The sequence below is a fragment of the Elephantulus edwardii genome, unplaced genomic scaffold, assembly GCF_000299155.1.
Source record: "Elephantulus edwardii isolate Elephantulus edwardi_28Jun2011 unplaced genomic scaffold, EleEdw1.0 scaffold00036, whole genome shotgun sequence".
Classification (NCBI taxonomy): domain Eukaryota; kingdom Metazoa; phylum Chordata; class Mammalia; order Macroscelidea; family Macroscelididae; genus Elephantulus; species Elephantulus edwardii.
In genome coordinates this window covers 19,668,690-19,693,760 of record NW_006399786.1, presented here as the reverse complement: position 1 = coordinate 19,693,760, position 25,071 = coordinate 19,668,690, and the positions used below count along the sequence as shown (strand labels likewise).

Below are 25,071 nucleotides of genomic sequence, written 5' to 3'. Positions count from 1 at the left end.
CAAGACTGTCAATTGCTTGTCCTTTAACAATGTCGACCTTTTGGTTAGCAGTTGAATGCTTATGGAAAGTACCACAAAAAGAGTGGTCAGAAGAAGGCGCTGGGCGACGTGAATTGGCTTCAACTTCTGGCTCTATTATTTGCAGACCATATGAACTCAGGAGGCTTAACGTCTACAAGTTCCATTATTTTCATCAGCAAAAGGAGGATGAGTCTCTCAGAACTCCTATGTGAGAGAATCTACATAGAATCATGTTCAATCTTTAACAGTTAACAGTTAAAGTATTCCCTTTTAACTAGGATGTTCAGAAGTTAGTAATATAAAATCATAGTTATAACAGTATGGATAAAATACCACCTATAAGTCTTATAAACCAACTGACAACAGTCAAATTATCTAGCCTTCTTAAATCTATACAACAGAACTTTTTATGTTCTAAATGTTCATACGTTAACTATTTAGCATGAAGCCTGTCAGATCTTAAGTGTTCCGAAAAGCAGTCGTCATTATTATATTTATGACTGAGAAGACTTTATCCATAAAGCGGGTACTGTCTGAGTTAAGCTATGAAGCATGATGCATAAAAACTCGAGGGCAGAGAAGAAGCCATCAGTCCGAGTCCAGGATAAGGCTTGTGGAGTTCTCAGCACCATTAGCTCCCAGGAGGAAAACCAGCGGGAAAGCAGGTTGGTAAGCAGGGGTTGAGGCTGGAGTGTGGAGTGAACAGAATATCCTCTACAGCCATGCTTTTTCTCTCTTATCATATAAATGCAATTTTAATGCTACTGCGCCAGAAGCTTCCAAAAACTGATATGAACATTCGGAAAAAAATAATTTCTGAAGGAAGGATAAGCTCTCTCTCTCAGCTAAAAAATAAGAGCTCTGGTGGCATAGTCCATAGGAAGTTGAGCTGCTAATCCAAAAGCCATGCCTCTCTGGGAGTTCAAATCCACAAGAGTGTCCAAAGGAGAATGACAGGCAAGCTCCTTTCATATAATTTACAGTCTCTGAACCCCCCCAAAAAGGGTCTGCTATTAGTCCATTCTGATTTCAGAGGAATTAAATTTGAGGATTAAAAAAAAATGAAACATGTCTCCTTAGAAAATAATTTTAATTACTGGAGAAGGGGAAAATGTTATTATGTATACAATGATATGAACTATTAAAAAAATCTAAGTGTTATGGTATAAGGGAGCTCTGGTGGCCTAGTGGTAAGAAACTGCACTGCAATCCCAAGGCACAAGGTTTGAATCCACCAACTTCTCCACAGGAGAAGGATGGTCAATCTCCTCCAGTACAATAAATAGCCTCTGAAAACAAACTGGAAAGTCAGCTATGGGTCAGTTCTGACTTGATGGTACTCAAAAACATTAAGGTATAATGAAGAAATCTGTCGTTTTTTTAAGGAAAAAAAGGATTTTTAAATTTTTTTTTTAAGCAGGGGGTCTTTATTATTGTTTGAAAAGTCTATGTGTCGACTGTATTCCACGGAACAAAACTGTTCTCAATCTTCCTTTGAGTCATTCTTTTCTCATTTAAAAATCTTGCCTTCAACAGTCCACAATAAGAGGTGCATAGCAAATGGACTAAGGGGCAGGGGAAGGGAGGAAACTGTACAACAATGAAAAAAATCTTTTTAAAGAGAAAAGCAAACTGGGGGGGAGGAAGGATAATATGCATCAATGAATGAATGAAAATCCAAGGTTTCTACAAACTTTCATTAAATAAATAAAAATAAAATATTGAGGAAAGAAAAAATGGAAATTTTATTAATATTCACGTTTTGGGAATTAGATTGATGTTGACCCCTAATTATCAATGGTTAAATAAGGAGTCTTCTAAAATTCTTATTTTAGAAAAAAAATCAATTAAAAAAAAAAGAGAGGAGAAGGAAGTTGGGGAAAAACCTGCCTTGGTACATTGTATATCTTTTCCATTTATTTTTCAATTCTAGAGGAGCAGTAGGAAATAAGGTTATCAAATAAAAGTTAAGGTAACCAAGTGAAAAAAGGGAGAGGAGGAAACTGACAAGAACGTTAGCTGCTTAAAGCCAATGACCATTCCGTTTGATTTCCCAAGTTAGAAAATTGTGAACATAAATACCATAGCAAGCAAGAACACAATATTTAGACAAATACCAAAAGCCACATTGTCATAGATAGGGGAAAAGAGAGCAACAATAATTAACACAGCACAAATATATTTTTACCTTAATTTTCCCATTTTACAGCTCAGAAAAAAGGCAGCAATGTAGAACTGCTTTTCCTTCCCCCACATTTCTATAGCAAAGTGTAAATATCTTCCTCAACTATCATAGTGAGCAGTTCTAAAGAGTGTTTGTAATGTCTAGCGTCTATCCTTGAAAGTGTTCAACTCACTTAAAAACCTCTAAAAAAAGGATTCCTTCTCCCTTCTTCAGTTTTTTTCCCCCATCATAGAATGGCAAAAGGACAAGGGGATTAACAATTAGTAGAACTCTCAACTTTTACATATTTTCCTTAATATTTAAGAAAGAAAAGATAGCACACATTTAAGTGAAAAGTTAACTTTTCAAATATGTGTTCTTCTATGCACTACCACAGACCTCCAAATTCAGTGCAATTGCTCAATGACTCTTCTGAGAGCTATACTAGAAGGAAAACAGAATACATTCTACTCTTCCTTACAGAAAAATGAAAACGATTTCACAGACATCCCTAGAGTATTCATTTCTCTGTAAATAATAAAAATGTTTCTAAAAAATCTCCTGTAATTGACAATCATATTTAAGGATGAGAAGAAGTGAAATTTGCCTAAACTCCACCCTGAAACACATTGACTGTTGAGTAGCTACAATTCAGCAAGCATCCTAGAATCGGAGCCCCCGAAGTTGTAAACAAAATATAGAGCACTCTTTTGTTCATGACATGTCATGAACAAATTACCAAAATGTGTTTTCTCCTCAGGTGTCAGTTTTTCCCTCTTTTAGTGACTGATGGCTCCCAGTGTTATTACAGAAACAGATTGATCTTTTTAATGAGCCAGTTTAATAGACTCCAAAATCTCACCGTGGCTGCTCATCCATGTCAGACCATATGCACCAACAAAACATTCAGTAAAACAAAAAAGCTCTGCTGTCAGACAGCTCCATACTCTATAAAATTTCATAGAGTAGATGTGGATATACAGATAAATAATGAGAAGTGGAAGATGCATATGCAAGCAAGATGCAGAAAAGAAATACTGTAGAGGACCATATTTTCTTGGCTCTGATCAAATTCCCATAAGATATAAATGTATTTACACAACATATTCTCATTAGCCATCCTCCTAACTCCAAGGAAACTCATTTGCCATCTTCCCATTATAACATAAACTTCAGGGTTCCACTTGAAAAAGAATGATCCATCTTAAGATCAGCTGCTTGAATTTTGACTCTACCAACTGTCTCCAGGAACCAAAGAAAAAAGAAGTCTGAAATTGTTTTATTTCATTGTTTCCTGAAAGTATAAATGCAATGTACATACAACTACAGACCATCAAACCAAGAATGCTGACCATCTGTGGAATTTAATATTTCCATATCATTATGTTAGCATACTGGTCCAGGTTTACCTAAGGATTACACAAGGAAAGTTGAAAGTCATGGCACATTCAAACACAAAATACAAATACAAAAGCCTGGAGTGGGAAGAAGAAAGGGAGAGGAGGATAATGGCTGATTAGAGAAATGAATAAAACAAGCTTTCCCACTGCCTATTCCCAGTCAGTTAGTAGTCATTTTTATTTGTGGGATTATCTTTACATTTATCACAATTACATAAGCTTTTTTCTGTGACCAATCCTCTCCTCCCGAACTCTAAATAAATGCTAATTCCTCATCAGTTATCCCAGAAACCTGGAAATGAAACATAACAATGCTTGCCCCTAATACTCATTTTGCACAGATAAATGGCTGAAGATCAGGCAAGAATGTGCACTATTTTTGGCTACTGTTTGGTTACGGGCATCAAGTTACCAGGAAACTCAGACACCAAGACAAAGCAGTTCTCTTTAAATGTTAAAGTTCTAAAGCCTTATTCACTCTTAAAATGACCAAGAAAGTATCTGCAGGAATGGAAAGTAACACAACTGGTTGGTTACATATAGAGGAAGGTCTACCATATGTCACAGTTAGACTAGAGTTTAACCTTTGTTTTAGTAATACAAAACGATCATGAGAAGCATCTCTGTCAAAAGGGGAAAAAAATTCTAGAGATTATCATATAAAAACTGCTTTACTGAAGATTATGTTATAATTTTACATGTAAACTGGTTGGCTTTAATAACATTCTGATTAGCAAAGCAGCTAATACACTTAAGGGTAGCTAAGTCAGGCACAGAAAGATATCTCTGAGCAGCTCTAAGACTCTTAAATTCCTATGAACTTGGGACATACATGAGTTGCACAGTCAGATTCACAAGGCTGTGAAATCAAAGTCACATGAAATGCAGGAGGAGAATGGGAGAGGTGAGTATATAATAGGTTAGTGTTTTGGTATGGTTTCATCTTAAGTTCTCCAGAGTTTACAAAAATTATGTAGCATGCTATAAGATGATTTTGCTTGTCCAGATTACAAAGTACTAATATATATGATGCTGACATGTTTATTAAAATGATTTTAAGTGGAAACGCAGGATGTTTCACATGGAGGATTTCATCCCAAATTACCTCATATAGTTTAATCATAGAATTTGAGTGAGGAGGTCAGAATGTCTGAGAGAATAAGTAAATATTGGCTGAGGAATTAAAATTCCTCATAAAGTTAAAGCCCTATGTCTTAGGTATGTTTCTCAATTCTTTTCTCTGGCATCCACTTCCTAAATAACATGCCTCTGGAAACTCTAGGAACTTTGATAAATGTTGATAGCTATAGAGGGGCGTCAGGCCTTTTGTTCACTATGAGTTGTGCTCAACTTGAAGGCAATCAACAACAACAACAACTTAGTTCACTGCTTTCTGGGAGTTTCTTCTTAGTTTATGTGAAATCTAAACTAAACAGGGACAGTATTGAGTTTATTGGTTAACACATGGAGGCCAGGTTGTTAAAGCAACACATTTAGAAATTCCAGATTAATCAAGAGGCACAGGAAAAAACTGTTAACAGTAAAGTGAATAACACTGATGGATAAAAGGTGTAGTTGTGTTGAACTACATAATAAATGTGCATTTTAATCCTGTTAAGAAGGTGTTCTGGTGGCGCAGTGCTTTGTGTATTGCACTGCCAACAGAATGGTCAGAGTTCAGATCCACTGGCTTCTCCAAGGAAGAAAGATGGGCCATCTCCTCTCAAAAAAGATTTACTACCTTAAAAACTTGATGGAGGCAGTCTCCTGGTACGTGCTGGCCTCGTGTGCTCTTCAAACATGAAAGAAGAGCATCCTCTGAAGCACATAAACTGTCTTAGACCTAGGCTACAGGTCACCATTAGTCAGAATCAATGCAAAAGCAGGGCATTCGAGTTGGGTTTCCTGTGTGTGTACGTGTGTGCCATAGAACCATCACGAGCACTTGGGACACGTGGACATCATTCACCTTTTCCTTCCCCCCCTCAATAAAAATATAAGATTTTTGTTTTATTTCATTTGGTACTTCAAATGACCTTATAAAACATACTATACATTAGATAAACTTTATATGTTATACTTCTCTTCTGATGTACCTTTATTTGGAATTTTTTTTTAAAAAATAGCAGTTTATTAAAATGCATGCCTCCAAAAGATTCCATTAATAATTTCAAACTGATTTAGAAAACATAGCTGTGTTATCATCCACCTTGATTCTGAGGTACAGAGTGGATCATTCCTGATGATATTGATGTTAGATGCCGTCAAGTCAGCCATGATTCACAGTGGCCACATGAACAACAGACCAAAACTGAGTCCTAATCTGTAGCATTTATTTTCATAATCTGCCACACTCAAGCCCACTGCTGGTGTCACTGCCTTAACCCATGTCATCATAGATGTTCCTCTCTTTTCTAACTTTCCGCTTTTCCAAGCACATTGCCTTTATTTGAGATACTAGCCATTCTTATTCCATTTCTTTTTTCTTTTAAGATTTTATTTTAATAATTTTAATGAACATTTACAGATATTTTGGATTTCCATTCATTCATTGTTGCACTTTTCTCCCTGCCCAAACCCTCCCCCCTCAGTTCACTTCTCTCTTTGAAAAATACTGTAAGCATCAAGGACTAACAAGCACAGAAGAATAACTAACAATAAGCTAGAGATTTCTACTTCTGTCAGGTGTCTTTATATCCACACTCACAGCAACTCTATACACAAGAGATCGAGATCAGCAGCCTGCAAGAGCCCAGGCCAGGGCCAGAGATTCAAGAGGGCTATTCTAACTTATTCTGACTTTCTACGAGTTGTAGGCTGGCTAAAGGTATCGTGAAACGTGCCCTCGAGCCTGTGACAGATGAGAAGATGAGCCCCCTTAGTCCTGATTCCTTCTCTCTCTCTCTCTCACCTGTCTGGAGTGCGCCTCTTCCCGTTTTCGTTCACATCGAGAAGCAGCTCTGAGGAGTCAACAGGTGAGGTGGTGCTGGCATCCAGAAGCAGCTGTTCATGCTGGGCGAGGTACTGGGCAGGGTTCTGTTTGGCCAGTCTTGCGCAGTGGAGGAGCTCACGCTGCAGTAGGGGCAGGTTGGCCTGCAAGAGGAGGATACAGGTAAGAGGAGAGACCTGCAGTTTCCTGGCAACGGGCTGGTCTAGTCTGCTTTTCAAACACAGGGTGAGAGCATCCACTGAAGCCACATAAACTGTCTTAGACCTAGGCTACAGGCTTCCCCAAGCAAGCTTCTCCCTGGACCTGCACCATGTGAAATGCAAGGTGTCTGACTTCTGTGAGGGACTTCACCTCCTCATCAAAAACAAGAGGGAGTTACACTTGGTTATTTTGAAGCTTCTTTCTAAGTCAAATATAAGTGATTGGAAGCTCTACAGGAATGTGAGATTCCAATTCCATCCATAAAAACTTGAGGGAGGAGAGGGTGTAAAAGAAGTAAGTGCAAGGTCCTAATTAATCTCAAAGCCGGCACATAGAAACCTGACCTAGTGATTCACACAAGGAGAACCAGACTAATCCTCTGAAATACCTTTGGTCAACTTCTAGCTCCAAATGACAACAAAGCAGCATACAAAGAGGATAATATGAGGATTCTTCTTCACAATGCACAGATTTCCAGAATGCTTGTGTATAGTCGGGTCTCTCAGAACTCACACATCAACAAGCATATGCTAGTCATTTAAAATGGCTCATTTTTTTTATACATGTCTTATTCTAAAGAACATAGGTATTTTTTGACATGTGGAGAAGTCCTACACTCCCCTGATCTAATCCAGAATTTTATATGAAGACTCTCCCAGTATTCTTTTGATAGATAATCCTGGGAGTTTCAAACATAGTAAGACTAATAATGAAAAATTCTTGAACAGGATTTAACTCTATAGAGTAACTTTATCAGTTTAAATACAGGTTGTTGCTTTTTCTCTTCTCTCCCTCTCTGTACCTCTCCCCCTCTTTCTAATTCTCTGTATTTTCATGAAGAGAAGAGAATTTGAGTGAGAGAATAAACAATACTCACTCCACTAACACTTAACTGGGGAAATTCAAGTAAAGATCAATAACAATTCTCTTTGCAACTCAAAAGATTTTATTTGTAGGAACCAGGTGTCATGCACACTGTTTATATATCAGATAAAAAGCTTTTCTGAATATAAGAGATACTTCCAGCTACCAAGGTATCAAGATCGTGGGCCAAGGAGTCTTTAAAAAGCCTTTTAGAGTACCAGGGACAGACACCTCTAAACCCACTTTTTTAAAGAGTATTAATCAAAGACCATCTTATCAAAATAAAGTCAGCTTAGATTCTAGTAAAGATACAAAAGATGAGGGTTGGGTGAGCTCTGGTGGCCTAGTGGCAGGAAACTGCACTGTAATCCCAGAGGTGCGTGGTTCAAATCCACCAGATGCTCAGCTGAAGGAGGAAGAACAATCGCCTCCTGTACCAGTCAGATCCAATTTGACGGTACACACATAAAAAAAAAAAAAAAAGATGAGGGTTGAAAAAGAAAAGCACAGACCCCACACTGTAAAAGTAGAGATAACTTCCTATATGCCAGTGAGGCTCAAAAGAAATGCTTTTTAGTTAGACAATGATTAATTAAGTAGCATGATTTTAAATACTTTTTTTAAAAAAACCAAATATTTAATCTTAAAGATAAAAAGGGATAGAAAAGAAGCAGACTAACAAAAGAATAAACAAAACATTATATTCATGACTCCATTAGCAGAACGTGCTATTTAGTAATAGGAAGGACAGATATTTAAAATGATGAGAAAGACAGGGCCGGGAGGGAGGCAGATCATCAGTTCCTTACTTCACTGGCAATGTCCTGCATGTTATTTTCAGAGAGTAACACACACACACACACACACACACACACACACATACACACACCGCTGTTACCATACACACTGAATGAATAAAACTGTGCATGCTGTACAAAATGAATTCAATTGGGACTACAGGTAAAGGCTCTATTTGAACATATAGAGACCTTTCAAAAGTAATCATATTCCTTCTGTCAAGAATGCTAGCAATATTTAACCAAGCAGGCAAACACAGTTATGCCAGCTCAGAGAGACAAATTCCTGAATGATAATCAGGAGAATTGACTCACAGGCTGGACATCTTGTGTGCAGATGTCTTTTGGCAAAGCATTCCCTGGCTCCCATCCAAAACCAGTCTTAATGTATTCAGTATGAGGGGTGATTTTCAGATACATAAAATAGTACTTCTGCAGAGAAGTTACAAAATATGCATTTATTGGAATATGCATTATAGATACAATTTCTTCCTTTCAGGGTCATTCAAATTCTATTTTTCACAAGCCAGGCTTTTAAATGTTAACTTGTGTTAAGGTGTAAATAAACTTTAAATTAACATCTGAAAATTAAGAACCTTACAAGAAAAGAGGCTCTATGCAGGAGTGTTTTTGTTGAAGAAGTTTCTCTTAGTTTTTTTCTTCTTCTCCACATCATCTTATCTGTATTTTGGTAGATTCCTAACCTCATGTTTAATACAGTCTCTGCCACACAGCTGAGTGACTAATAGGAAACACATACGCCGCCTTCAGTTTCAAATTTAAATGTATGGATGGCACAAGACAAGAGGCGTTCACGTGGTACTCAGTTTAATTTAGCGATTCCATAAACATCTTCTTCCAATTTAAAAAATATGGTAATACAAAGCAATTTTGTTTGCTCTAATTCTGGTGCCAGATTAGGTAATTAGAATGGTGTCTAATATCCTTCCAGTAAATGTTTCTCCATAAATGCAAAATGGAATCGAGGGTCTGCGGGTTACATTAGCTTAATGAAAACAAGACTTTAATGCATATTGTTACAGCAGTGTTTGAATGCACTTATTAAGGCCCGAGTTCCCACAACCATATGGTTTTTGTCATTAATGTCTCCTTTGAGGAAAAGCACTAAAATTAGAAAAAAAAAAGTTATATCTTTGATTCCAATGATCCCAAGTAAATGATATGGTAACCATATGGTGTGCAGCAGTAAGAGAAGAATCTGGAAGTGTCCTTGTAAGCTTTTTAAAAAATTTTTGGCTGCCAACTTGACCCTGAAAGGAGTTTGCCTTTTTTTTCTTTCCATTTTTCTTTTTTTAAAGCAAAGCAAAGAGACCAGTGGTATTTGCACAGGAAATGGCATTCATATGATGAAATCTTAAAAAAAACAACTCTCTCAGAAAGCCAAATATTCTAGTCTGAACGGACTTAACTCAAAATAATTTGCTCTTAAGTCAGAATATATGGTTGTAGTATAAACTGGTTTCTTTGGGGGGGGGAATGCATCACTTCATAACTTTAGCCTTAAATGTACAAGTCAGAAATGAAAACAATGTAATATAGGCAAGTTGCTACATAGGGGGAAAAATCTAATTTATTGGTTACTATATGTTCTCAAAAAAGCAGACTATCTCATTTGACTCCATAGAAATAACAGCAGAGGAATCTAACATGTAGAAAGTTCAGAACTTTGGTTTGACTTAAAAAAAATTATTTCAGGTTTTTAAATATTTATTTAAATATAGGTTTTTAAAAATTGAAATTAAAATGAAACTTCACATGATATTGTTATCAGCTATATTTCTGAGTATCTTTAATTCAGAGCTCTAGGAAGGTAAATAGTCCTTGGCAAATAATCAAATTACAGGTTTCTTCGAATGCTCATTTTGAAAGTGACATTTACAGGTACAAACAAGTAACATTAATCAATCTATTAGATCTACTATTAACATAAGTGTGGATATGTTCTTCTAAATAGTGTTTACTGAGAATCATTATGCCCAGGTAATATACTTATCCATACATTAAAGCAATTTTAGCAATTTGCTTTTAAAAAAAACCCCTACCTATTCTTTAAGCAGTCATCAGTGAACTAAAAACAAGACAAAATAAAAGAGTTGGTATCAAGCTGATTCTGATTTACAGTGATCCTAAGACCTTCAGAGCAGATCTATGCCTCATATGTACACACACACATACAGAGGCTGTGCCCCTCTGGCAGTCTGAAGTCACAAGCAACTGCAATAGGAAAAGATGGGCAGTCTTCTTCCATTAAGATTCACAGCCTTGAAAGCATGATGGTGCATCACTATGATTCAGAACTGACTCACTCAATGGCCCTGAGTTTGCATATTCAGAAAAGCTAGACTTTGGTCCACTTTCTTTGTGCATGTCATCAGGAAAGACCAAACACTAGAAAAAAAACATCATAGCTGGTTAAGTAAAAGTGAGGAGAGAGTGGAAAAAACAAAAAACTCAACAACCTAGACTCATAGGGTGCTCTAGTGGCCTAGTGGAAGAAATCGCGCTGCAATGCCAAAGGCACATGGTTCAAGGCCACCGGCTGTTCTGTGGGAAGAAGGATGGAACATGTCCTTCCATGCAATTAACTGCCTCTGAAAATCCACTTGACAATACAGAACAACAAGATAGACTCACACAGAGTCACAGCATTGGATTCAGATATACCAATTACAGTGATAACAGCATGAACCTGGGCAATGTTTCATGGTCTGATGCAACAGAGCTGACTTGAGGGTAACCACTTCCAACAACATACTGAATAAAATCACCCTTGTGTTAGACAACTGCCTAGTATTAGACATTTCTTTCTGGTTTTCAGTTGTTGTTTTTTTTTTTTTAAAGGCAGAGGTTGGAGGAAGAATAAAGCTCAAAGCCAAGTGTGAAGCCCCAGGGTCCTCTACGTGGACTAGCCAGCTTCAACGAGGCTGTAGAGTAACACATGACAAGACACTTTCCACCTGCATTTCAAGTTCTAAGGACAAAACTAGTGCTCAGACTGTACAAGCTGACCCAGTCCAAAGAGAGGGTCTGAAGCATACTGGTGAAGGATGTGTGTTCCATCTATTCCTAAGTAGGGGGAAAACCTTACTGGAAAGATCCAAACATTAACTTCAGGCAAAAGCTGGGAGCAACTGCAGTGTCTGAACTACCTAAATATGAAACACCTCAAAAACTGGTGAGCATCCTGAGGGAAAGACTTATTTGTTTTCTTGGTGGCCCATGGTACATTCAAGATTCTTATGAAAAGGCATTTCTAATCTCACAGACCTCAATTTGTACTCAGTGAGGCATGTGCCTGGCTTTGCCACTTGTTTCCCATTTCTTCCATGGTAGAAAAATGGTTGGCGGTCAAGTCTTTATTTCATTAGGTTGTTGCAAAGATAAAACTAGAAATATTAAAACAAAAAAATCTAAAAAAGAGCAACTAATTTCCTGATCATTTTAAAGACATGCAAAATGTGACATATCTCAAATGACCAAATAACAAGCCAATCCTTTATTCAAAGAGATTTCTAAACTCTTCTATAAACTAAACTGTGTTCATTTATGAGAACTGCTACATATACTGCTATAACTGTAGGATTACTTAGGTAATGAACATAAAATCCTCTCTATTCAGATAGTTGTTATCCATTAAACTAAGTAAAATCACCCTTAAACGTCCTGACTCTTCCACCATAAAAAAAAAATAAAAAAATACTGTTGTGGCCTAGCAACAATGTGGTTTTAAAATACTTTCCAGATCAGTGAACTGTGCAATACCTTCAAAAATGGGATGACAAAAGGTCGCAGTGGGAAGTTAGTGGCTTCTTGCAGTTTGGAATGAAATTCTTCAATTGTCAAAGTAGAGTTCTGTGAATGAAAACATAGTATAAGTACATTTGCCTCTTAGTAAAATAGTAAGAGCATTGAAAGCAATAACTGACTAAATATAACATCATAATAAGCAGACACAAATATATAAGAAGCTACAGTATAAATGTAAAATCTCTAGGTTTAAAAAATAAGAGAGTTCACCATATCGTTCATCTCTAAAATGTGAAATCTAACATATTCACTATGGTATTTTGAGTATAATATACATAGATTTTTACTTAAGTTCCTGGCGAACTTTTTGCAGTTATAAAGAATCTTCTAATACTCCCTTTATAAAATTCAAACACACTGGGATTTTTTTCAAAAGCATAACAGATCATTTAAAAGAGCCAGAAGCAAGTGTCTCAATTCTTCCCACATGGCACGTCAGTCACTGTCTCAGTTCTTCCCACATGGTATGCCAGTCAGTGTCTTGTGTTGAAAATACTCTTTTTCCTGTCTTTCCATGTTGCATCTCTCTTTATCTACCCAAGCATCTCTGTTTACTATGTAAAGCTCAGTTGGTTAGTATGGTCTGCTGATGGTCAAAGAAGAGGTCTGAATCTCCACATGTCAACTGAGTCTCATAATCATTACACTTTGTTAACAAACAGGATAACTCTAACTCATAACAATAACATGGGACAAAGTAGGAATTGTCCCCTAAAGTTTCCAAGATTATATAATCTTTATAAAAGCAGACTGCCACATCTTTTTTTCCCATAGAGAGACCAGTGGATTCAAACTGTCAACTTTTCAACTAGTGATATAATCTTTATTATGTCACCAGGGTGACTTCTGGGTCTTATTATAGTGGGTAAAAATCACTCCCTAGTTATCCATTAGGGTGCTGTGACAAAGAGGTGTGCTATCAGCCTAAAGACATGCAGTTCAAATCCACCAGCTGCTCCATAGGAGAAAGATGGGCAAACTCCTTGCGTGTAATTTACTGCCTCTGAAAACTGACTAGAAGGTCAGCTATGAGCCAGTGTTGACTCAATAGTACACAAGAACAGTTACCAACTAGAGGTACCCTATGTTGCTAATCCCTTGCTAGACTGCCAAACTAATTCAAATTTCCTTCTAACTGCACCTCACAAAATAAACGCGTTTAGAGTCTGTATCCTATTGAGCAATGTGTGTGAATACAAACATCTCCTTAATAGACAACCTACTGCTATTAAGGTATTGAGGAAATAGACCTTATTCTCACTAGTTCTTGGGAAAATCACATCTGTAATTTTAGTCACAACTTTTATTACTTACATTTAAGCATTTATCTCATGATTAGAAGTCAGATGACTGACAACAAAAATGGGGTATAGTAGCCTAATATTGTAAGAATATTACTCCACCTCCCCTTTGTGAAATTCCTTTCTTGCGTATGATTAAGTATGGAAACACCAAATTTTAAGTTTTTTACACCTCAAACTTTAAAAAAAATAATCTTGACACAAAACTACAAATACATACCAATTTTCTATCATTTCTACAGTTAAGTTCAAGGAGACTTTTTGTGTGTGTTTTGTTTACATGGTTCATTTTTCATAAATAGTTTCACTCAATGTAAATAACTGTGTAACATGACTTCATCTACCATCTGGATTCAAATCACAGTCACCTCCAGTTGTGTGGCCTTGTATTATTACTACACCTCTGTGTACCTCAGTTTCCCTATGTGTAAAATGTGGAAAAATTACTACCTCAAAGGGAGGCACCAAGAATCACATGACATCTATAAAATCATATATTATGTATTCATTTATTAGATAAATATTAATTACCTCCCTGCTGTACGCAAGGTATACTTTTCCTTAACTTTCCTCTGTAAGGTTTTAAAAGAAATAAATATCCTAAAAAAATTATTTCAAACATTTGCTACTTCTATATGTGGAAAAATATCTTAAAGCTGCCAGATCTTCCTACATTTTTACATTATATAAACCATAGTTAATAAAGAACACATTCAAAATCCATGGAATAATTTCCACAAAGGGTTTTTTAAAAAGGAATGGCACAGTGATTTTGTGTGATAAAATCACTGCTTTGGATTTACTTTGAGAGTTTTTTTCATCTAATATTTCCATGCTGAAGAGCATATTCCTAAAACTAAAGAAGGAAAAGATATGTCATTTTAGTTGACATATGTAGTTGAGAAATGTAGTGGAAGTAGGCTGACATACTTCCATTCAAAATCACCTCCGTGCACACATAGCAGTCTACAGGAGAAACAGAGTTGTGAGAGATGCAAAAACTCCATCTCGGAGAGAGAAGGAGAAGGGGTTAACAGTCAGAAACTAAACTGCAAAATCTCTGTCAAATTTTGAGATATTGTGATTTGAAGCATTTATACTGCACCCTACACACAAATCCACTACTGTCAAGTCCAGATACTCAGAGCATCTCTACAGAAAGGAGCAGAACTTCCCCACAGGCTTTCCGAGTCTGCACATCCTCACAGCAACATACTATCACATTTTTCTCAGTAGCTGGTAGGCCTGAATCAGCAAGCTTTTTCTCTAGTTGCTGACTGCTTCAAGGACCACACCACCAGGCTCCCTCCTATGTCCACTATACGTCAGGCTCCAAAGCCCTCTTCTTTTCCTCATGCTAGAACCACGTAACAAAAACACACGATCTATTTCAAGAAAAAGAAAATTGCTCTCCTTATCTGAATTTCATTTCCTCCACAAAACTCAATGAAGAAATGGCTGAATGTGAGAATTAATTCTTCCATGATTCAATATGGGGAAAATACTGCCCAAATCTTCCACATATGGAGTAAATGACTAAATAAATGCAAAAGTGACTTACAGCTTAACAACAATCACCAAAAAAAAGGACCCATGTTCTAATGTCTAGTGTGATAAGCTTTTTAGGGGGCTCTGGTGGCTTAGTGGTAAGGAGCAGCACTGCCAACTTAAAGGCATGCAGTCCGACCTCCCCCAGTTGCTCAGTAGGAGAAAGGTGGGTAATCTCCTCCCTTACAGTTTACTGCCTCTGAAAACCTGCTGGCAAGTCTATTATGAGTCAATTCCAAATCAATGGTACAGGACAAAAACAGCAACAGTACAAAAAGTGAAAAATTAGCCTATCTGTTCTCAAAGCTGGAGCCCTCAGGGTAGTTAAGTGCCTGGTTGCCAACTAAAGTGACCGTGGTTCACACTTTCCAGCTGCTCTAGAAGAACGAGGTGTGGCCTGCGGCCGTCTCCTTCCATGAAGATTTATAGCCGTGGAAACTCTGTGGATCAACTGCACTCTGTCCTAGAAGGTCTCCGTGTATTGCAATTGACATGACAGCAAGGGGCTTGGTTCTCAATATAATGACTGAGAGAATTCTACCAAAACCAAAGTGCTTGTTTTAAAAAGATAATCACTTTAAGAATACTAATTCTGCAAGGAATTTATTATATAAATTCTTGTTCCTCTATGTCAAGTAGAAATCCCCTCAAAATAACCAAGTTTAAATAAACATCCAATTAAATTAAGTCAATCAATAGCATGACAAAATCTACCATTTTTGTAACTGTTGACACCCACCAGTCATGGCAAGAGTACAATTACTGAATTTAGTACATACATATATTTTATATATATATATATATAAAACAGTCAAGAAAACAAGACATTTGGATAACTATCTTTCCTGGTTAAATAATATGTGAAACCATGGTGGGGTGGTCAGTACAGAATCCAGAATTGAAAGCAGGTTTGCTATAGAAGTAATCAGCTTTGCAAGTAACCTCCAGATGTAGAAACTATTACAACAAAGGAGGGAGCACGGGGGAAACCGTATCACCAGGCTCAGCTGTGAGAAAAGGGCCAGTATTTCTGGGTCTTCCAAACTTCTCCCCCACAGATGCCCGCTTACCCCACCCAGCAAACGAGGTCAGTTGAGTTTGCTTACCACCAGTCCTAGGACAAGGGTGCGGACTCTCTCTCCTATCTCTGGTGAAATGTCATTGCCAAACTGCTGCAGGGTAGTAAGGAACCGTTTCAGCTTACTGAGTTGCCTGGCGCCACAGGCTGGGGGCAGCTGTTGATTAGCCAGAGAAGAAGAGGAAGAGGAGGAAGGCCCATTGCTAAACCCATTGGGCGGCGAGGGGGCGCCATTCAAGGCTGTAGGTGAATGGCTCGTGCCATTGGTTACTGTCAAAAGGCACAAAATAAGAAAGAAAAAATAAACTTCAAGAGAACAAACATAAGGAAATTACAAACATGTTTATTTCCATTGAAACCTAGTGGATGTTTTTTAATGTGCAAATGTTTAATTTTTTTGTAAAATGTTTTGATTTCACAGGATGACTAAGGCTTAGGTTCTCCATAATTAAATGGGTCCACTCTTCACAATGCATGATAGTGTGCTGTACAGAAGCTGATAATAAATGGAATCAGCTGTAACACAGGGACGGCCCTGGCTCCCATGTGCGCATATGCCAACCACCTGAAATGCATCACACACAGAACAAACAGCATGTAGATGTCAGTCTTTTGTCATAGGCTTCTATCAATGTAACAGGACTATTCCTTTCTAAACTGCTCCCCTAGACAAAGTGTACATTTGGTGGAGACTAAATTTATCACTGAAAATTTTTAATAATGTTTTGTACACACAACTGACAGCTGTGTTTATAGAAAAAGAACTTTCAAGTTTTAACCTTTTACCACCCAATTAGAAGGCTATTTTCTCCCCACATATTCTCCTAACCACTTCTATAGGCAACATGCAAATAGTATATGAGAAGCCAAAATCATACAGTATTTATCAAGGAGCTATTGCAAAATACTGAAAGAGAACATCTCAATCCAATGAATAACACTGAATCAGTCCATTTATTTCAGATAAAATTCTATTATGAGTACAATAATCAACAAGAGCCAGACTACAAAAGTTTAAAGTAACTTCGATAAAACCATATCAAACAATAGTTTGAAGATACTTTTAGCCTCTTATTAAATGTTTTATTTCAAGTGATCTTGAGCTTGGAAGCAGGAGTGGCATCCACTTCCATAATAGCTTGCCTCCGAGAACCCTATAAACCTAGAGAAAGGATGAAAGTCACACAAGTGTTGAGGACTTTTGTTCATAGGGTCCTTATGAGTCACCTATGACTCAACAACACTTAACAACAGTAGTAAGAAGCTGTGCTGCAATCCACCAGATTGAATCAGTTCAAATCCACCAGCTGCTCCGTAGAAGGATGGGCAATCTCTTCCTGTTCAATTAATAGCCTCTGAAAACCTGCCTTACGGTTCCGACACAACAACATTCAAAATAGAATAATAACGAAGTACCCAGCCAAGAAATGATAGCTAAGGAGGACGTCCCACAAAAGACACATGCCTATCATCACGGCTCAAGGGGACAAGCAGCTAAATATCAAAGTTAACAGGGTTACAACTTGGCGCCGCCAGTTGCCTATTCTTTATACTTCTCTTAAAAGGTCTTTTAAATCACAGTGAGACACAGCCTAACACACCCGGGAGGATTTCCGCCCACCCCCAGTCATTTAAAGACCCATAAATCTATTTTACTTGTTATTTTTTCATTCATACAGAGTTTATGATACATGGTCTGTAAATAGCATTATCTGCAACAGATAACATTTATTAGTTTCTCAAATCCTTGATGACAATTTTAACCAGGACTTTGAGATTGATTACAACAAATTTTTCTCCAGCTTACAAGGATAAACTAAAACCAAAATGACTCTTGTGTCACAATGTTCTGTCATTTCCTTAAAAGACACAGAACGCAATGTACTCCACTGAGCACAGTGTTGATAGTTCGAGATAACAAGATGCTACTTACTTCAGAAAGCTTCCTGTATTTGCTTCCTATGTAATCTTTTTTTAACTTAAAGGTGTTAGATTTTAGTAAGTGAGACTGTTTGAAACAGAAGAAAGTACGGTTAGGTCAGAAGCAACCTGAAGATAAGTTTACTGTATTTCCATGCTCCATATCAAAATGATCAGACTAAAATAAAGAGCTCTGAGGTAAGTCAGGAGGCTCGCAAAACTTAGTGCTAGGGAACTGTGCTGCCAACCCAAAGTCACAAGGTTCAAATCCACAAAGTCACAAGGTTCAAATCCACAAAGTCACAAGGTTCAAATCCACAAAGTCACAAGGTTCAAATCCACAAGCTGCTCCATAAATGAACGATGGACAATGATTTGCCGCTGCCTCTGAAAACCAGCTGGAAGGTCAGCTGTGAGATGATTCAGACTTGACAGTACACAACATCATGTTTTAAGTTAAACTATAATAGTATTATAATTTGATATGATAATTATAATTACAAATTATAGTGCTAATGGTAATGCCTGAACAACATGATGGACATATCTAATATCACTGAAATGCGTTATGTGAAGATTGCTGAAATGGCAGATGTTTTGCTACCTATATATTTAATACAAATAAAAAACGTAATTAAGAGAAAAACAACAAAACAGTCCTAGCAGTAACAAGTTATAGACCTAAGGAGTGACTCATTGGCTGTGATCAATAGTAGACTGCAATTTAGAAGCAATAATGAAAAAAAAAAAAAAGAAGAAGAAGCAATAATGAAAAACGAGACAAATATTAGCATTCACTCAAATACAACTAAGATATCTTTATGAGTGCCAGGCTTGTTCACTGTCAAACAAATGAGCCCAGTTTTTCTCCACTCCTGCCTTGATGCTCGTTTTGCATTCCCTTGTCCCTTGCACATCTATCCTTTCCAACCTCAAGTCAAAAGACCAGAAGCGAGTGCTTACATGTGGTGGGTGTGAAGGAGCTGGTTCTCGGGGCGCCCTGCGTGGTCGGGGGCGGCGGCATGGTGGGCGGCGTCAGCCTCGATGGTGTCTTCACATCCACAGGTGAGTCAGGCATTGTGGAGTGCTTCTCAGTCCGATCTGTGGGATGCCACCACAAACACGTGATTTCACTCCTTAAGCACGCCGGGGTGTTGTTTTTTAAAAAAAAGTCAAATTTATCTTTTTAAAAAGCAAGAGAGCAAAAAAAAATTCAACATCTTCTAACAATAAGATATGCCTTATCCATCGAAGTTTAAATCAGGCTTTTATCATCCAACCCCCACTTAAGAAGGGGGCACAGATGGCAGGACCTCATTTGTAACTGGGTTATATTCTGCTCTATTGTTATTTCTGGCTTGGGCAGATGCCACCTTGGTGGTGTTATATGCAGCAGTGCAACTTCACTTGAAAGTGAAGCGAACATTAACAAGAGGCAGAAAATAGATGAGGAAGTAGGATGGTAATAAAGCCCCTTATGACAACTCAGAAATAACAAAAACCTGCAGCTCTGCCGCACAGGTGAGCCAGCTTTGTCACTATTCTCCCAACACCTGTCGCACCCTCTTCCGGGCTTTATTTCCCAGCCTGTTACACGAAGCAGGCTGTCTCCCAGCCACATACTTCACTTCCATTTTTTTTCCCACCCTATTTTAAAAATCATCTAACCTACATAACCACCACCGTATCACACAATGCAATTGAGCTATTATTTTCTTACAATGGATGCCTTTAAGCACTATCATTTTTAAAACTTGAGACCAATGAATACTTCAATCAGTAATTTCAGGCAGAATAAGAATTGAGAACAAAAAACAATGAACTAATACTCCTCATGTTTTTCATGAAATACAAGACAGATAAAGGGGAATCTACTGATCATGTATTAGTTAACATTTTACACTTGAGCATTTTTTTCTACTAAATATGTTTTCCCACTGAAAATGTGAACTTTTCACCTCAATCCAATCTAGTTATCAAAGCACTAGACCTGTGGTAAAAGTGAGAAGCTTTTTGGATTTATTTTTCTAGAACCAATTTTCTACAAAATTGTACGTGTACATATGCATACACATACACATGACAGTACCCCTACAATACTTTAAGCAGCTTCTTACCGCCTTAAGAACAGATATTTTATACTTGGACTTTCTGAAAATTCATGCCAGTGAGTTTAGAGCTGAATAAAAAAAAATGAGTCTTAAAATATTATAATGACAAATCCTTAAAATTATTTCAATTATGAAAAATCCAAATTACTACTATCACAACTCACCTTTCTTTAAACCAATCTTACAGGATTTAGGCTGCAATAAGATACAACATTTCAAAGCTGAAATAATGTCACTATTATCAAAGGAAGGTGTTATGAAAGAATGAAAGCAATCATTTTAGAAGAGGATTTGGCATGTTGATGATGATGACTTAACAGTATGTATCTCTTTCTTAAATCTCTAGTGCTTGTTGGTGAATAACAATGTCCCTGTACATTGATAAAGTGTTCTGAGTATAATGACGGCAAAGACATATAAGTACACTTCTGCATTTATCTTACTGTTAAAGAACTTGTCTTCGTGCTGCTATACCATCCCATCAGTGTCAGTAAAATCTTCTATCTAGATAATCACACCAGCTAGGCAAGCTCAAAACTGCCTCTTCAATAGTTAAATTCATCTCACATTCTACTCACCTCAACCAACCTCAGCAACAAGGGAATAAATAGCTTTCCGCTTTTGTTGCAGCTGAGGGAAGAGGTAGAGCAGCAAATACAAGTCTCCCTAAATAAAGGCAAATATTTCTGTCATGCCAAGGAAGGAGGGCTGAAGGGAGGCTTGCCAGAGTCTGCTGGGAGATAACAGTGGGAACTGCTGGTCCATCTGGTTTTCATTCTGCTAACACTCACTCTGAACTGTTGGAGAAGGCAGTCCAGATCCACAGATTTGAAGCACGTGTTTGCACAGACAGAGAAAGGAAGAGGAGGAGGAATGGGGTGGGGGTGGGGACGGTGGGTAAGAAATGAAGCAAGAGAAGGGAAAAGACAGAAAACAACAAAACAAGAGAGACCAAAGAGAGAGAAAGTTATCCTCAAGAGTTTTGCTTACACCAGCAGCTAAAACACAAGCTTTACAAATAGTCATGACCCTGCAGTTTGTTCATCTGCACTTACATAGTTCATGGTTGGAAACCAAAACACATCTTTAGCCCGTTTTTCTTTCTTATTTTGTAAACAGACTACATTCAGTAAAAAATGAAAAAAACTCTGAAGTTGAGAAAGTAGGTTTTTTCAACTTTGTTTAAATGATTGTTATATTTTACATTACTATCTCAATCCAATGCAGGAGTGGCATCCACTTCCTAAACAACATACCTCCAGAAACTCTATGAACTTTGATAAATGTTGGTAGTTATAGAGGGGCTTCAGGCCTTTTATTCATTACGTCACTATGAGTCATGCTCAAATTTTAGGTAATTGACAATAACAACAATCCCAATGTAGAGGGAGCTCTGGTGACCTAATAGCAAGAAACTGAGCTGCAATCCAGATGGCACATGGTTTGTGGTTCAAGGCCACCAGCTGCTCCCCAGAAGAATGGAGTAATCTCCTACCACGTGATTAACTGCCTCTGAAAACTGGCTGAAGGGTCAGCTATGGGTTGGTTCCGATTCTACAGCACACAACAACATCCCAATTTAGAGGGAACACTATTTGTAATCTTCAATTGAAAAGGTTTAGGGTACTTGTCTTGATTCACATTTGTAACATGATTCCTATTCCAAAGAACTTTAAAGACAATAATAATAGAGATATAGAGGAATATCTGGTGTTATTTTTTTTTAAATTTGTGGAACTGTCATCCATAAAATATGAAAAAATAACTATTGAGCCAATGCATAGCAAACCACCACTATTTCAGGAATATATACATTCTAATTGGAATATATGTATATATGCATATCTTTAGGATTTTGACATTAGCCAAATTTCTGCAATGGTTAGCTTCATTGTGATGAAATGGAGTTTCTTTCAACCCAGAGGTCCTACGAACTTAGACAAAGTAGGACCATATGTGACTCATTCTGGACTGTTCAATGCAATCAATCCAGGATGGAGATAGATGTTATTTCAACAGGCCAGGCCTAATCCACATACACACAAAAACTCTCTGGAGCAGAGAGATTTAAGATAAATTTAGAAAATGTGTTTCAAGTATGTTGAGCCCTGTTGCATTTGTTTTGGATTATTTAAAAGGGGGGGAGACACATTTTGAAATCTATATTCTTGAAACTTTTATAGCAAATAGCACAAGAGTTATGATATAACCCCAGAAGCATTTCACTTCATATCAAACTAAAAGAAATAATAAAACCAACATTAAGTTATAATACTTCTTATATATAATTTTTTAAGGTTCATGGAAATGACACTTTTCTTGTATGCCATGTTTATTCTTAGTTGCTGTAAGGAACTGATATTATTTACTACAAAATAATAAAAACAAACTGCCCTTATCCTCCCAAAAGATAAACTATTTCTATCGGACCAGCTAGAGAAGAGAAGGTTAAGTTTAATCACAAAGACAGACTTTACATCTTATCTCAATTTAAGCCACTTTTAAACTATACAGTCTTCCTTATGTATTAGCAGTCCAAATCACATGGTCCATATGCAATCCATAATGCTTCAAAGATGGCTAGTACAAGGAAGAAAATGTGGCATCGATAAATATATGACAGATACTATTTTGATATCTAGTTCAATGTCACTTTTTTAATTCTCCCTCCCCCTAATTTTTAAAAGGAGAAAGAAAAAGTGTGGCATCATTTTTCATAGCATTTATTTCAGTTCATTTAAGTAGTTCCAGATGGATTTTTAAAGTAAAAAGAATTGATGGGCATTCTCTATTTTTCTTGTTTAACATATCATTATAGAAACAATAAGTATAAAAAAGAGAGGAAGTTCAGCATCAGGAAATGGTACATCTTTTTCTATCAAGGTTCATCAATGGAAAATAGTAATAGAAGAAATATCTATAACTCATAGATGGTTTGCATTAAGAGGAACTCCTTAGTTCACTGAGGAAGAGTTAGTTAAGAAAGGTAAAAATAAATGTATGGATTAAAAAGGTTTAAAGTGTCTATACCTAGGGAATATTCATGGAGAGTAGAAAACGAGAAAAAAGCTAGGGAGAAACAAAATTGGGTATAAACATTCATTGTTTTTTGGGTTTTTTTTGTTTGGTTTGTGTGTGTGTGTGTGTGTGTGTAGGGTTTTTTTTTTTCCCCACCAGAAAAGATGGCAAGTAGAGTTAAGGTAGTGGCTCAAAGTCTGGGTGTGAAATATTCGAATGGGAAATTGTCAGCCCTCAGAAGAATGGTCCTGGTCATAATCACTCTGCATTCTACCAGTTTCCACATATCACTTCCTATCCCAGATAACATGGCAATACCCACTGCTGCTCAGAACTCTTTAATGATGCCTGAAAAATAAAAGTCAAGTGCTACTACTTGAAGCAAGATAAAAGGGTTTAGTGGAAGGATATTTAGCCTAATTGGTGAGCTACGCAGTGAAGAAATGTTTACTTGAAACTCCACCTAATGCGCTCAGAACCAGGTTAAGTGAGACCTTAGTTCTTGTTCTATAAAACAAACAACCAAGAAAGGGAATATGAAGCCTCAGTGGGCATGTGGTAGGAGATTAAATGAGAAAATGTTTGTAGAGCTCCAACACGGTGCCTGGCTCAACAAAGGCACTAACAAGCACGCTGGTGCTCACGGATGAACTGACTCAGAGGTTACCAGAGGGTTTTCTGAGGCTGTAAACTGCACAGGAGGAGACTGCTCATCTTTCTCCATCGGAGGAGCTTGTGGATTTGAAATGACTGCCTTGGGGTTGGCAGCAGAACGCCTTGCCCCCTAGGCCACCAGAGCTCAACAAGTGTAGGCTCCATTATCCTGCTTTTCCATGACTCAACCTGAGATTCCTTTCCAGTGACTTGCCCTTAAGTCTATGCTCCATTCACACACCAAAACGAAATCCACTGAAGTCCAGTAAAGTCTAAACCATACTGACTTTCCATCAGGTTTCTGAAACTGAAATCTTAGCAGTAGGATATGGCTCGCCTTCTTCCACATAGCTGATGATGTACTCAAACTCAACCTCTCACTTAGCAGCCCAACATATTAGGTGCTGTATATGCCTTCAGGGCTCATTTGATTCTTTAGGGGGACTGTGATAGTCCCTGGACTTTCTGTCTCTTCCTTTTGCATGCAGTTGTTTCCTTCATCTGGCATTACCTGTCCAATTTTACATGTTCTTTACTACCTAGTATAGATTCCACATGTGCTTACAGATGACCCTAAATGTCCCTTGCTTCTGACACATTACACTGCCATTTGCCACAGATTGTCCATATGATGGTTGTGCACTTATATACTCCAACATCCAAACTAATGAAAATGGAAAGCAAGTTGCTGTCCAAAATGTTTCATTCTTATTTAGGAAAACACTTGGCACATATACACAATCAAGGTTTTCATAAGGACAGTTACAGTACTAGCTTTCACAAATACACTTCCTGTATAACAGCCTGCTTAAAGATATCAACCCTAATTGCACAGAAAAAAAAAACCCAACCAAAAACATACTGCCAACATTATAAATAAATATATATATATATATATCCATATCTATCTCTATAGAAAGAGAGAATATGGGAAGATACTGGAGATCTAAAATGTTTTTGATAAGATAATTGTACAATTCAGTGAAATGGATTACAATCTTCAAATTGTACAACTATTCTCACTTTCTTTTTATGAATTATTCCTTCCTAATTAACACAACATCACTACTGCCCTAAGTTTCCTATCTAACTTTTGAGTTGCTGTTGTCATTTTGGTCCCAAGAAAAATGAAACCTGTGAGAACCAGAACTCAATCTGACTTGTTTTTCTGAATCCCAAGAATCTTCCACCTTTGAGAGGGTGAAGTCTTAGTACT

The 25,071-nt window shown here is 37.3% G+C and overlaps 1 protein-coding gene across 1 annotated transcript in view; it reads right to left on the bottom strand.

The window, feature by feature from the left end:
• Positions 1-25,071, bottom strand: part of RUNX1T1 (runt-related transcription factor 1; translocated to, 1 (cyclin D-related)) — a 190,902-nt gene that overhangs the window by 54,960 nt on the left and 110,871 nt on the right. Inside the window, 4 exon segments of the mRNA XM_006884595.1 lie at positions 6,497-6,678; positions 12,181-12,270; positions 16,181-16,422; positions 19,036-19,173. Coding sequence (XP_006884657.1) covers positions 6,497-6,678; positions 12,181-12,270; positions 16,181-16,422; positions 19,036-19,173 — 652 coding nt within the window.